This window comes from Emydura macquarii, unplaced genomic scaffold (assembly GCF_026122565.2).
Source record: "Emydura macquarii macquarii isolate MOO-44397 ecotype Brisbane River unplaced genomic scaffold, CSIRO-AGI_Emac_v2 contig_3042, whole genome shotgun sequence".
NCBI classification, from domain to species: domain Eukaryota; kingdom Metazoa; phylum Chordata; order Testudines; family Chelidae; genus Emydura; species Emydura macquarii.
In genome coordinates this window covers 295,710-309,680 of record NW_027133179.1, presented here as the reverse complement: position 1 = coordinate 309,680, position 13,971 = coordinate 295,710, and the positions used below count along the sequence as shown (strand labels likewise).

General features: G+C 54.8%; 1 protein-coding gene across 2 annotated transcripts in view; it reads right to left on the bottom strand.

Annotated features, from left to right (window-relative positions):
* Positions 1-13,971, bottom strand: part of ZNRF1 (zinc and ring finger 1) — a 73,387-nt gene that overhangs the window by 7,141 nt on the left and 52,275 nt on the right. For both annotated transcript variants that reach the window (XM_067530163.1, XM_067530162.1), the window contains exon 2: positions 5,982-6,077. In XM_067530163.1, the coding sequence (XP_067386264.1) occupies positions 5,982-6,077 (96 nt within the window). The remainder of the gene's footprint in view (positions 1-5,981; positions 6,078-13,971) is intronic.

Below are 13,971 nucleotides of genomic sequence, written 5' to 3'. Positions count from 1 at the left end.
GTGGGCTGGCACTGCTGCCACCTGGGCATCACCTTGCCCCTGCACTGGGGACTCCAGCCCCCAGGCCGTCAAACCAGCAGGGCTCACCAGCACCGCAACAGAAAGGAGGCGCAGCTCCAAGGCCAGGGACCTGGGCTGCCCACCGTGGCAGTGCCTGGCTTCGCGTCCATATGCCGAGTGCCAGGACTACTGCACTTTGCCCCACCTGCTGCCCTTGGCGGTGGGGCTGTTCCCCATTGGCAATTGCCTGGCATTCCTGGCTGCAGGTTTCCTCCTTGTTGGCACGGCCGCAGGGCAGTGCCAGGCGTGGAAGCTGGCAGGGCTGCTGAAGGCAGGGCCTGGCTGTGCGTCTAGCACCAACACCCAGCGCTGGACTGGGGCATTCCAAGCAGCGGGACCCTAGCCATCGGAGGGGAGGACAAGGCTGGCCCGTGCCGGGGGATCTTCAGTTGAGTAGGTGCCAGCAGCCTTTTCAAATCAGGTGTGTAGGTTTCCATGCAGCTCAGGCGAGGGGCTGAAGCTGCTGGCACGTTCCCAGTGGGATCCCTGTGTGGGCCTCACTAGGCTATTTATAAACCCCAAGGACCTTGCTGTTGCTCGGCTGCAGAGCCTTGTAACCTAGCGGCTATTCTGCTTCCACGGCAGAGCCTCGGGCAACGTGGAGGGGGGCCGGGCTCCAGGGCTGGCAGCAGCTGGCACCACTTTCTGCAGGCATCTCTTGGCTGCGCCCGGGGAAAGATCTCCCATAGCCAAGCAGGGCAGCGGACGGACACTGGGCCATGTGGGAGGGGGGCACACGGGCACACCCAAGTGGAAGAGGACCTGGCTGAGGAGCTAGAATACAGATGCCCAGCCGGGTAAATGGGCAAGTTAACTGCAATAGCTCCTCTGGGAAACACCCCACAGACTGCCCTTCGGCCCCCCACCCCCTGGTGTGCCACACAACTTCACCCAGCATGGCACTGTGGCTGCTTCAGGGGTGGAGCACTGCTACCCCAGTCTGTTCCTGGACGGGAAGGGAGGACTAGGGTATTGAAGTGGAACAACAGGGGGGCTCCAGCTGGAGTTTGGCCAGGGTAACCGAGCAATACCCTGGGAAAGGCGGCACCTCCTGCAGCACTGAGCCCAATGCAAACATGCGCTGGTCCTGTGGCCCTCTCGACTCCCCTTCCCTGCTTGTTCTGCAGCCCCACTTCCCCAGAGGTCTCCTTGCGATGTACAGAACAGGCCTGACACTTGAGAGAGCCTCAAATCTCAGCTCAGGGCTGCAGCCACCCCTCTTCCTTCCAGCAGCCAACACACTGTAAATTGCTTCAACACCACTAAGATGGCAAATGAACAAACTCTCCCCAGGAGAGATCAAAATACACATTAACTGTGTATGAGCAACACCACACCAATGAGTTACAGGAGCAGACAGAGCACAGCTGAGAGGCAGGCAAATTACTTGGATGCAGAATTTTCCTATGGCCAGATCTACTCCCCCCCTCTCCCCTCATCTCCCTTACCGCCTCGACTTCTGAGCAGCTCGTGTCACGCCATCCGCACACTCTAGCAATCTCAGTGCTGTGTTTTTTTGCCTTGAGTTCCCCACCATTGCTGCCAGCAGGGTGGAGAGATTTAAATCAAAGCAATTTCAATCACCGATTTTAATCATAATTTACAGCAGCAAGTCGAAAACCTGGCCTTAAATCAATCCATTTTAATCGTGTTTTGCATTTGTACTTAATGTCTTTCCTAAGGAGAGGCTGAGTTTCATTCATTGGTAACCATTGAAACATGTTAATGTCCAACCAATCTAGCCTTTACTCTGAATTTGAGGGTTCTCTTTGCTAGCTAGGAGAGGAGCACTGTACCTAGACATTTATTTAAGCAACTATATAACTTCACTTACATTTATTCCAATTCTTCATGTTTACATTTTTTATAATGTTAGAAAATGCTGAATGATGCGTTTCTTAGTGACTACATTAATGTTTTACATGTGATTTGTGAGAGGCTCTATTTGGATGGAAATTCAAATGAAGCTAAAAATGCACAAAAGCAGCATTTTACATTTCTGTTGTCGTTTTATTAACAGCTACCTTAAAAATGCTGGAAAGAGGAAAGATTCTTAAAACAAAAGCAGGATTATCTGTAGTTAAGGAATTGTACTGATTGTTTCTGATCACCAGCTCCTTCAAGATTTTAGAAATAGTAGAGCTGATCCTGTCATGCCTAGTTTTTATTCCTAGATTGGAGAGGGAAAACTTGTTTTCCTGCTTTTTCAGCTCCCAATTGGCTTCTTAATTTTGAATGAACTATCCCTTGATCTGAACTGGCCAAACAAACTGAAATGAACACCACACTGGCTGCACCTGCTGTCAAAAGCTGGTTTAGCTCTTCAAGGAACTCCTTCTCCTAGCGCTTCGCTGATGATTTCCAGCCGTTCAGGGGTCTGACTTGCTTTAACACTTGGCAGCGACTCTATATTGCTGAATATTATTTCTGGTATTTAATTTAAATGATTGTAATAGATTATAAGTAGTTTAGGCCCTGATGTAGGTTGTCAATTTCAAATTTAATTTTAAATAGGTTTAAATAAAACAATCCGATTTAAATAAAACAATTAGATTTTTATCCCCCAGCTGGCAGCAGTGGAGGAGAGACCAGTGTCCACAGCGCTGGATGGTTGCCACAGGTTTGTCTAATCCTGTCCGGAGCAGCTCTACACACCCCGTCCATGCTCTAGGGATGAGCGTTTCAGTCACAGGCAGGGGCTTGTTATGGGCTTCCCCTCAGCCCATAGCCTGACTTCGAACCATGCCCGCTCCTGCTGAGGGGTCGCCCCGGCTCCTCGCCGGACACCAGCCCCTGGGAGCGTGGAGGCTGCTGGAAGCCATGTGTCAGGCCTGCACTGCCGGGGCATCTGAGTCTCTCTACACCCCTGCTGCTCTCCGATACCAATTCTGCTTCTCTGGCCTCCCTCTCTCCAGCGCCTCCCCCACAAGGGGGATGGTTGCCAACTGCCCGGCCTGCCCCCATATCACTGCCCTGCCAGAGCAGAAAGACTGGGCCCAGATTCAGGGCCATATTGTGTGCCATCCCTGGGGGAGGGGGCCCTGCACAGCACCACACCCTAGCCCATGAGAGCGCCCCTGGCTGGCTGGAGGGGGCTGACTGTCCGGGCTCAGCAGAGGGGCTGTAGTGCTTGGGGAGCTGCCCCAGCTCCTGGGCCGTGGGGAACGGAGTGTCCCTGGAATGGGCTGTTAACCCGCCAGTGCTGGGGCAGGATTGCAACGGAAAGCAGGGGCCTTGTCACAAGGTGGCATGATGGTTAGGATGCTAGTTCAAGTCCCTGTTCTGCCACAGACTGCCTGGGCAACCTCTGGCCAATGACATGGGCTCTGTGCCTCAGTTTCCCTATCCGCACAATGGGGCAGCAGCCCTGCCTCACAGAAGTGTGCGAGGACAAACCTATCAAAGATGGCGAGTGCTCAGCGAGGTAGAACATAGGAACTGTGCGGGACCTGGAAGTGGGGGTAGCAAGGGCCAGCTGACGTTGGGGCAATGCCACTGCATCACAGCTCCCCTGAGGCTTGAAATCAAGGCACGCCAGCTTCTAGTGCCTAGCCCTGCACCCCCAGGGGTGAGCAGCCACAGAGGCAGCTGGACAGAAATAGAGGCCTCCAGGATTAACAGCAGGAGATGCTGTGGTTCAAGAGGGAGGGGCACTGCCAGAGCTACTAGCCCCCATTTGTATCATGACTCTCACCAGGTCTCGTGTCACAGGCGGGCTGCAGGAGACGTCACACCAGGCGATCAGAGGGATCTGAACACATTTCGATTCATCCCTTTAGCCACCCACCGAGCTCCAAGCGCAGCACTTTCCGGCCCCCTCCACGCTGCCGTCACAAACACCTTACCCACCACGAGGAGCACAGAACGGCCTGGCCTCGGGGCCCCCAACTCACAGGGCAAATGCACACCGGTGAATGTGGGTCTCGGCAGGCGAGGAAAGGAGGGTGCATCAGTTGCAGAGGTCATTCCCGCCAGCTTTTCAGCTCGCCTTTACCGTGCATAGATGTCGATCCCTCCCAAGCCAGGAGAGGAGAGACAGCTCTGAGACTGTGCTGTGTCTATCTGCAGCATCCCCGCTTGGCAGGGCTCTCCGCTCTGCGTCACACCATGCCCCAGCCCCTTCATCCCCATGCACCCTCCTGCTGGGGCTGCTCCCTGCCCTGTTCACCCGCTGCACTAGGGAATCGCTGAGCCTGCAGGCTCCCCCCTACACCACGAAAAACACAGCCACTGCCCTAGGTGGACCTCTGCACATTCGGACAGCTGGGGAGATATGGAGCGGACAATCTGCATTCAGTTCACTCTGTCAACCCAACCCACGGGCAGGTCTGTCCTTTGGCCCCTGGCCCACCCATCTTCTAGCGCCTACCTGGCACTAACCCCCACTACTCTAAGCCACCTGGCCCCGGATCCAGCAGCACGCACCCCAGGGCTGGGACAAGGAGAGGGGATGCCTGCGATGGCAAGCGCGGAGATCCAGGCTCCATGTGGACTGAAGGATCAGCAGCATGAAGGAGAAGGGGTCCCCAGCTGGGGCTTCTCACAGCTGCCAGGCCAACGGGGTGGCAGAATGAGCCCCTGGGGTACAACCCACAGCCCCTGGAACAAGACGGGTGTGTCCCCAGACATGGGGCGGGGCAGGCCAGGCTGTGTGAGCACCCCACACAGACTCTCCTGGGGCACGGGCCACCCGCTTGGGAGTGGAGGAGGATGGGCCCTTTCCAATACCAGACATCCAGAAATTGGTCTAGCTTGCAGGCCAGGATGGGGGGCACCGGACAAGTCCCTGGAGCTCACACCCCGGGAACAGGCTGGGCCAGCCCCACACCGCTCTCAAGGTGCCGCACAAACCAGAACCCCAGGCCACGCAGGCGGCACAGCCCTGCACCCTCTTGCAGCTGGGATGCGGGTCACCCGGACACCCAGCCCACAGGCAGGGAGCCCATTTATAGGCTGGTTGCTCACAATGGCCTGGCCCCATGCACAAGCTGCCCAGTAGGCGCACGTGTAACGTTCAAGGGACGGATGGATCCTCCCTCCAGGCTAGGGGCATGCTGAAAGCAGCCGGGATGCCACGTGAAGTGGCAGGGTCCCTGCCCTGCATGCCACACCACCGCCCTCCCAACAACGCTGGCTGCGACCTCTAGCTGTTGCTTTCCAAGAACCTCCAGCTCTGCTGGGACGACCCTCACAGCAGTGACTATCCATCCTGCGCATGAGCTCACAGCACTTCCACGCCAACCCAAAGCCTGGGAAGGGTGACCAGAGCTACCCCCATTTCACAGAAGGGGACAGGGAGGCACAGAAGGATTAAGTGGTTTGCCTGGGGCTCCACAGCGAGACTGTGGCAGAACCAGGAACAACCCAGGAGAGCCCCAGGCTCTTCTGCAAGCGGGAAGTGGGTTATCTGCACCACTAGACCCTACCACCAGCTACATGGGGTCTTGGCCGAGTCGTCTCTTCCAACCCACAAGGTTCAATTCCTGACTGACTGATCGTGCCTTTCGGGACACAAAGTGACCCCAGATGGGCACCCCCACGCCACACATGCTGCCCAAGCTGGCTGGGGGGAGATGCCCCACTCTGCCCTCCCCAGACGCTATGCTTCAGCTTTACTGAGTAGGGCCCTGCAGGATTCGCATAGGGCCAGAAGAGCCAGTCAGCCCAGGAGAGTGTTAACCGGGTGACGCTCCCCCAGCAAACCAGCTCAGGAAAGATCCGACCTCCAAGCCTGACAGCTGACCCCTCTCGCCCCACAGCAGCGAGGTGAGCTGGCTCTCTGGGAGAGACCACACAGCACGTCTGTCTGTGATGAGGCTTTTCTCCAGGGCCTGGGCTGAGCTGCCTAGCAAGCCATCGGACATATCCTCGCCCTCCCTCTGGCTCGTGAGCCAGCCGCCATGCACAAAGGGAGCCCTTACCGTTGTAGGAGAGGCGGGGCTTGCTCAGACACATGAAGAAGTGCATTTCCATCTCGTTGGAAGCCACAGATTTGGAGCAAATGGGGCACTTGAAACCTGGAAAGAAACAGAGGGAACCGCAATTAGACAACCTGCACCCAAACCCTGCCCGTGGGAGCGGGGCTGCAGGCTCGCAGCTGCTGCCAGACGGCAGGTCCCAGAGTGCAGTAACCCGCCTGCTCCCAGCAGAGAGCCAGTGCTGCACCCGCTGTTAGCAGAGGCTCTGGCCTTGAGCAAAGAGACCCACTCCTGCCTGCTCCTAGCTCAGTAGCTAAACTCTGCTAACATCCTCCCGGTGCCCGACACTGCACGCCTGACACACAGCTCAGAGCACACCTGCCAGCCACGGGAAATGCAAACCCCTGCCATCGCTAACGGGGGCAGGACAGAGACAGATCCGACCCCCAGCACCTCCTGCCGCCTGGAGCACGATGACCCCGAACACCAGCTGACTGGCCAGCTCACCTCCCTAGCGAGCACGGTCCAGAGCGTCGCCTGGCCTAGATGCAGATGCTCCAAGAGACTGAGCTGCCCCCATCCTCAACGGGCGTAGATCAGAAAGGGGAGATTCTCCCCTCTGAGTTTCATCCCACTCCTGGCAGCCACGCAGCTGGTTCCCTCCCTTCTCAGCGTCTCTGGAGTATTTGTATTGCTGTTCCTAGCACGCTGGGCACGTCCGTGCCGGACACACAGAGGCTCCACGCTGAGCCAGCTAGTGGAAAGAACAGGACACAGAGCCCCAGGGAGGCAGATGGGGGGACACCAGCAGTGCTGTGGGACACAGCTGGCGCTCATCCTTTTGCAGCTCAATGGACAGCTAAGCTGGGTTACGTGGGGACTCGAATGAAGAGCGGTGGGCGCCGAGCTCAGGGCAGGTAGGGCTTTCGAGGTGAAGGGGGGCACAGGACAAATGGGGCAGCACGGCTAGCGAGGGGGGCTGGGGAAGGCAATGCAAAGAAACAGCGTGGGCTCTGTGTTTGCATGTCCACCAGCAGGGGGGCAGCCCCCTGCATGGTCTAGGTCACCTTCAGGCCAGGCAGCAATAGGAGGCCTTGACTACCTGAGAAAGTGGCACTGATGGAACAAACCGTGTCAGTAACATCTGCGCAATGTGCTGTGTGGACGTGTTTCCATGGTGGAGGCCTCAGGAGAGGCCAAAAGAAGGGGCTGCACAGTTTGCCAGTTGGTTTCTAAACCAATCCAGTTAAATGGTAACAATTTTCTTACGTAGATGGGGCCCCACTCAGTCAATCCCTGACCCCATTCAGCCCCGCTCTTCTTCCCTGGCTGCTCTCCTGTCTGGGAGAGGTGCAATCCCACCAGAGCCATATGGCAAGGCACAGCTGTCTGTTCCATGATGCGACTAGGGTCACCAATCCTACGGGACTGGCCTGCAGTCCCTCCATGAATCAAAGATTATGAAATCTCTAGGAATTCGCCCAGCCAAAAGCTGGCAACCCTAGGTCATGTGAAACCTCTGTTACGAAAGCCCAAAGCTATGTTTGCTGCCGGATCTCATCCCCAGCTCTTCTCCACTCACCCCCTAGGGTCTCTCTGCAGTGCCCCGGCCCAGGCCTGCCCCTTCCCTGTGAATCTCCATTGCAGGCAATTTTCAGCTGAAGCTCAGTCATCTCATCATTAGGAACCTGGGCAGCTGATCTCTCTCGAGCCCTTGGTCTTATTTCTCCATTTGCAATTTAGACCAATTTGGTGCCATCTGGGAATTTCATTAACATGCTGTTTTTTCCTTCCAGGTAATTAAGAGAGATATTTACTAAGAGGGGATCTAACCCAAAATCTTGCAGTACTCCATTAGACACCTATCATTAGCCTTTGTTTATGATCCTTCAGCCAGATTTCAACCTACGGGACCGTGTTTGTATACAGCCACTTTTAATTTGGTGAGCAATACATTAGGGGACAGTTGCAAAGGCTTCCCTGAAATCCACGCAGATTATATTGCACTCCCTGCATGTGCCCTGTTTGTAATTCTAGGAAACTGAGCAATAATGAGCAGGCAGGATCGGTGCTGTTGAATGCCCCAGGTTCTGGCATCCTTTCTTTCACTAGGGATAGGAGTTAGACTTGTGGGGCAGAGACCACCCCTTTCTGCCGGAAAAGACTGGTACCAGGGTCTCTGTTCTTTTCAGAGAGAGAGAAAGACAAAGAAAGAAAGAGAAAGACAGACAGACAGACACACACGTTTCCCATGATTTTTCCAAAGCAATCATCACTTGGACAAAGCCAGAGTTCCTCCGGCTCCAAGCCCCAGGCCCAGCTGATCCAGAGGCATGCTTATAGGTGTTCCCCTCCCTTTTTAAATTACCCCAACTTTATTTTCCTCCAGGGGATTTACACCTAGGCACTCTCCAGCCCCACTACCGTCCGGCCGCTCGTCGGTCATCAGTGGGCCAACATCCCCTCCAGCCCTTTCTTTCCTGCTCTCCACCAGCTGCTACTCAGCTTGCTGAACCCCCTCCCCCCCGCAAGCCTCTAAAGATCAGCCCCGCAGGGCTGCCTACCTCTCCCCTTGCCAGGATAGCTAGACGCCTGAGCAGCCCCTCGTGGAGACACTTCCAGTTTCTCCTGCAGCAGAGCCCTTGCCTGCAGCATACCTCCTCCCGCTGTGCCTCACCATTGATTCCCCAATTCCCCAGAACCGCGCTTCCCCAGATCCAGTACTCCTCATTCCAAGAGCCCTCCGTAACCTGCAGAATCCAAACGCTGGCAAATGCCGGTGAGACGTTTCCCTGCCCCTCTCCCAGTCTCAGCCACCTCCTTCCTGGGGGTAAGGAGCAGATCGAGGAACAGGAACAGATCCTCATTTTGGATCACAAAGTTGCCCCTCACTCTCCTTTGCTCAGGAAGCCCCCTGGATTCCGGGGGTGTGGATACAAGTTAGCCAACAGCTCGCCCCCAACGAGTGAAGTATGCAACGGGAACTCAAGTATCTCCTTGCTTTCCTGCCCAAGGTCAATAACATCCTGGTTTTGGATTCTTGGATACTGCCCAAAGAATGGAAAGAAGAAGTGAAGTGTTCATCAGGGAGAGTTACCAACCACGGGAACAGTTCACCAGGGGTCACGGCAAATTCACCATCACAGGCATTTTTTAAAATCAAGACTGGGTGTTCTTCTGGCAGATCTGCCCTTGCAGGTATTGGGGGGCAGTTCAAGGGCCAGCCTGGTGCAGGCAGTCAACCTGCCTCATCACAAGGGTCCTTTCTGGCCGTGGGATCCTCTTAAGTGACAAACTGTGGCTCCCTAGCACGGGGCGTGCTTCTGCCATACAATTTGCGTCCCCTCCCATCCACCAACGCTTCTGGGTGTCTCTCCCATTCAGACAGAAGCCATTCAGACAGGTATTCTGGCTACCAGATGCTCTCCCCACTAAAGGGCGTCAGCCATTGTTTAACACCAATGCTCATGGTTGGTTCCATGCGTCTTGCATTTGTGTACACGCTGATTCGCCTAGATTCAGAGCGGCTTCCTCTTTCACCCCATGGTCCATGCTGGGAGCCCCAGCTGGGTTACTCCAGGCGAGTTAAGCAGATGTCCCCTCCCCACCTGGGTACAGCGTGTGAACCACACGCAGGGGCTCTGAATCCAAGCGGCTAGTGACCAGCGCCGCTGAAGCGGAGGCATCCCCCAGGAAAGCGGCACCTGCACAGGGGTGGCTGTAGCATGGACAACAGGTTCAGCTGCACCCACAGGAACCAGGGTGCAGGCGTGTTCTCCAAGGGTGCAGCCCCCGGATCCCATCTCCACACCATGCCGGGAGTAGGGTGCTGCGGTGGGTGGTCAGCGCCCCCTCTGCCCTTTATTTAGTCTCGTGTTCCATCTAGTCTGGCTTCTTCTGTATCCAAGAATTCCACTGCTACCCAAGTCCCCTCTACCCCACCCCCAGGCACAGCTTAACTTGCATTTCACACAGGTAGTTATGGTTTCTCAGTCATAATTGGAACGTTTCACACGCCTCCCACTGGCATCTTGGATCGGTCATTCCTTCCTTCAGAATGTCTTCGCAGGCACCTGTGACTGCCAAGGTGTCTGCTACTGCGAGAATCCCCTTTGCAACCATACGTTCACGCCAAGGCTCGCTTTCAGGATGGTTTAATTAGCAGCTTGCCAACCCTGTTCCCTATTTAATCAACCCTCCCTTTTTTCTTCACTATTCTGCACCTTATGCTCTCAGCACCTAGATTCGGAGTCCCTTTTTTGCTTGCACTCCTTCTGTTCCCATCTTAACTCAACTGAGAGGTCTAATCGTCTAAGGAATCGGGTTAAGAGATATCTCCATCGGGAATGGCTCTGATTAACCCAGCCTTGGCAGGCAAAGTGGGACAACCAGGCAAGCGAACGCTGCTCAAATGATCCAGCCCTGCAAGGGACAAGTTCTAGCTCCCCCCCCCCTCCCCTCCCCACCCGACTGCTCTCACAGCGCCCATCTACACCGGTACCCGATCTAATAGAGCGCCGCCGTCTGCTTGGTCTATGTCTGACTGCCAGAGCCCTGAAAAATTCCCCTGGCTGGCAGGAAGGCAGGAAGGAGGGGGAGGGGGAAGCGACTCAATGCAATTCTAGGAGTGCTTGTTTTTTTCCAAGCACGTCAGCACAAGGGCGCAGCCAGCCAGGGCCCAGGCTTTAAACAAACCCTGAACTAGCTGGCCTGTTACCCCCCAAGCTCCCAGCAATGGGACTGATTCCAACAGGAACAGCGAGAGCGAGAGAGAGAGAGACAGACCAGGCAATAAACAACATGGACAAAGAGCTGGGGAAAGTCTGAACTAGTCCCAGCAACTGGAAGTCTCCACAGGAGGGGGAGGAGAGAGATCTGTGACCCCACGTGGGTGGGACTCCCCCCTGGCCAAGATCAGCTCCTCAGAGCCACATCTCATTCAGCAGTCGTGGCTTTGCAGCTGGCCCGAGATGCTGACAAGGGGCCTGCTGCTGGGTACACCCCAGCACAGCAGAAATCTGCAGTGTGGAGGGAATCAATATGGTGGCAGGCTGCCTTCAACATCCATGCCCTCCAGTCAGGCCACCCTAGGTCAGCTGCAATGGAGGGGTCTTTGGATGGTCGTTCAACAGCCTGTGGGTTTCAGTCCACTTCCAAAGGCCACTTTTACTTCAGGGGCTCAGCTGAAGACGTGGGGGGCTGGCCACTCCCTCAGCCAGTTGGCACCCAAGGCCGTAGCCCTGCCTAGCAGCCCAGCCCTAGATGCTCCACCAAACAGGAGACAGCAAAGCCCCAAGCCACCATGTGAAACCAGCAGCTGCCAGTCATTTGGAAAGCCTCGTCTGTCATGGTGCCTTGTGGGAGCACCTGCTCTAGGTGCCCAGCTATCATCTTTCCCTCTCCAACTGGGGTTTTCCAGGAAGCTCAGCTCCCTGCCTGCACTGCGTTTCCCAGCAGGCCTGCTTTGCCTTCTTCACAGAGGGGAGAAGAAGTGTAATTGTCACAGGTACAAGGTACCAAACAGCTTTTCCACAGTAAGCCCGTTTATTCTCAAGGTGAAAGCACCACACCACAGAAGAACCTACATGCAGGGTAATAAGGTTGCCAGAGATCACCCCAGCTGCAACAAGGGCTCTGGCAAGTGAACGAAGAGTCTCTCAAACCCCACACGGAGGATCTTCTGTTGACACAGCTTCCTAACACCTTTTGCTCAGAACAAGCGCACCTGTGCATCAGGCTGAGAGTCACTCCTTCATTCAGTTTGGGCTCTGATCTTGCCCTCATGGCACAAGTCACCAGTAGACTAAGGTCCACTTCTCAGGGCAAAGCTTCTAAAGGCTGAGCTTTTGCATCCCCAGGGGGGGTACATCCGCATACACTTCCCCAAGCGATTTCCGGGGAAAGCCACAGAACTTGCAAAGTTCAGTCTGGTCTGGCTCATTGTTTCAAATAGTCTTTGGAAGCTCATAATGCTTTCCAGAGTTTACATTAGTCACGGCTGCCCCATGGAGACATTAGACCAGTGGTTCTTAACCTTTCCAAACTACTGTACCCCTGAAGCCTGAGTCCCACCCCCATGGGGCTGAGGCATGTAACTTAGTTTCATGGCGCCCCTGTGGCTCCAGGCAATTGCCTTTCTTGCCACCCCCAATACCAGCTCTGCACTTGCGACCCCTCTAACCCCCCAGGTTGAGAAATACTGCATTAGACGGTCTCGCCATTTTGAATACCATTTTGAATACCACGAACTCCTAAAATACTTCAGCTTAATTCAATTGAAGTTTGTGACAGAGATGACAATTTCCCGGGCAATCTACCTATTTGCAGTGTTGCTGCCTTAGTCCCAGGACATGAAAGAGACAAATATCTTTTATTGGGACAACTTCTGTTGGTGAAAGAGAAACTTGAGTGCCACCATTTGAGAAGAGCACTCAGGGTCACAGTGAGGTGCAAGGCAGGACAGACTGGGAAGCATAAGGAATGAACATGTTGCAAGAAACACCTTCTTAGACAAAGGAGAGTTAGCGGGTTACAGATTGTGGTACTGAGACATAAAGCCAGTATCGTTACTGGGTAACATCAACCAGTTCCAGCCCACACTTGATGGAGACCACATCTTAAAGAACTTTCCCAAAGCAACTCATCTGACCTTCCAACAACTCACCACACTTATCAGAAGCGAGCTCCTCACAGACTAGGACACACCAAACTCACGGCAGCGCCAGACCCTGCCAGAACAACCAGATGCAAAACCTGCAGCCACATCCCTACAACTATGATGATCTATACCCCACACAACACACCTTTCAAGATCCCTGGGTCCTGCATGTGCCTATCGCAACATGTGGTGTACCTCAACCAGTGCATCAAATGCCCGAGAAGTAACTTGGTGGGTGAAACCAGACAATTACAATGCTCTCGAACGACGTCACGCAGAAAAACGAGAAGACAAAAACCACCACAAAAATGATTGCGCCATATCTGAGCTCTCAGTCCTCATCCTCAAAGGAAACCTGCACAGCACCTTCAAATAATGAGTCCAAGAGCTCAAATTCAGAGCTCTGCAAGACACCAAAAATCATGGACTCAACAGAAAGTGGTTTTACGTCTCACTGCAACAGTCTGTAACCCACCAACTCTACTTTACCCTTGGACTGCCAGGGTGTTAAATTGCCCACTTAATTTTGAATGGTTTCTTGCAACCTGTGTTAACTCCTTATGCTTAACAGGCTGCCCTGCCTTGTATTCAGCTGTGACACTGAGGGCCTATCCTGTTCCTTGAAAGCTCGTCTCTCATCCACAGAAGTCGGTCCAATAAAAGCTATTACCTCACAATCTACAGAGAAAGAGAAAGACACGGAAGCGCACTTTTCGTGCCCGGCACCAGGGTGCATGCAGCCAGTTAGCGCACTGCAGGCTGGTGAGCTGCACGTTCACGCTCTGGCTTGCCGCACACTAACTCCAAGGTGTGTCACGAGTGGGGACCAGCGTTGCGTCAGGAGCAGGGGCGTTCTTTGCTAGTAAACAAGGCGGCGAGTTGCCCCCCGGCCAGACTTTGCATAGGTCTATGTGGCCCACTTTTTGTCCTATCCCCTCCCGACTTGGCAGGACAGAATGCAATCACATCTAATGTCTCTGCTAATACTACTTTGCACCCTCTTCCCGCAAATGTTTCTGACATAACACCCCCCCCCCCACCGATTGGGCGAATGCCGCCATGCCACCCTGTGGCTCTCCAGCTGCTCAGACACCTGGATTCGTTTCTACGAATGGACCCATTGGAGAAAAGGGAAGGGACAGAAATGGAGAGAGGGAGGATGTGGATGTTCTGCTCTAAGGGACTCACATGCTGGTTGAGAACTTTGCCTCCACAGCCCTCCCCACCCCCAGCCCACCTGCACTGAGAGGCCATGTGCTACCACTCAGCTGGCAGGCCAGCCCTAGGGTCCAGTCATTGCCTTTGCCACCCCCACTTCCCATGCAGTCACGCCCA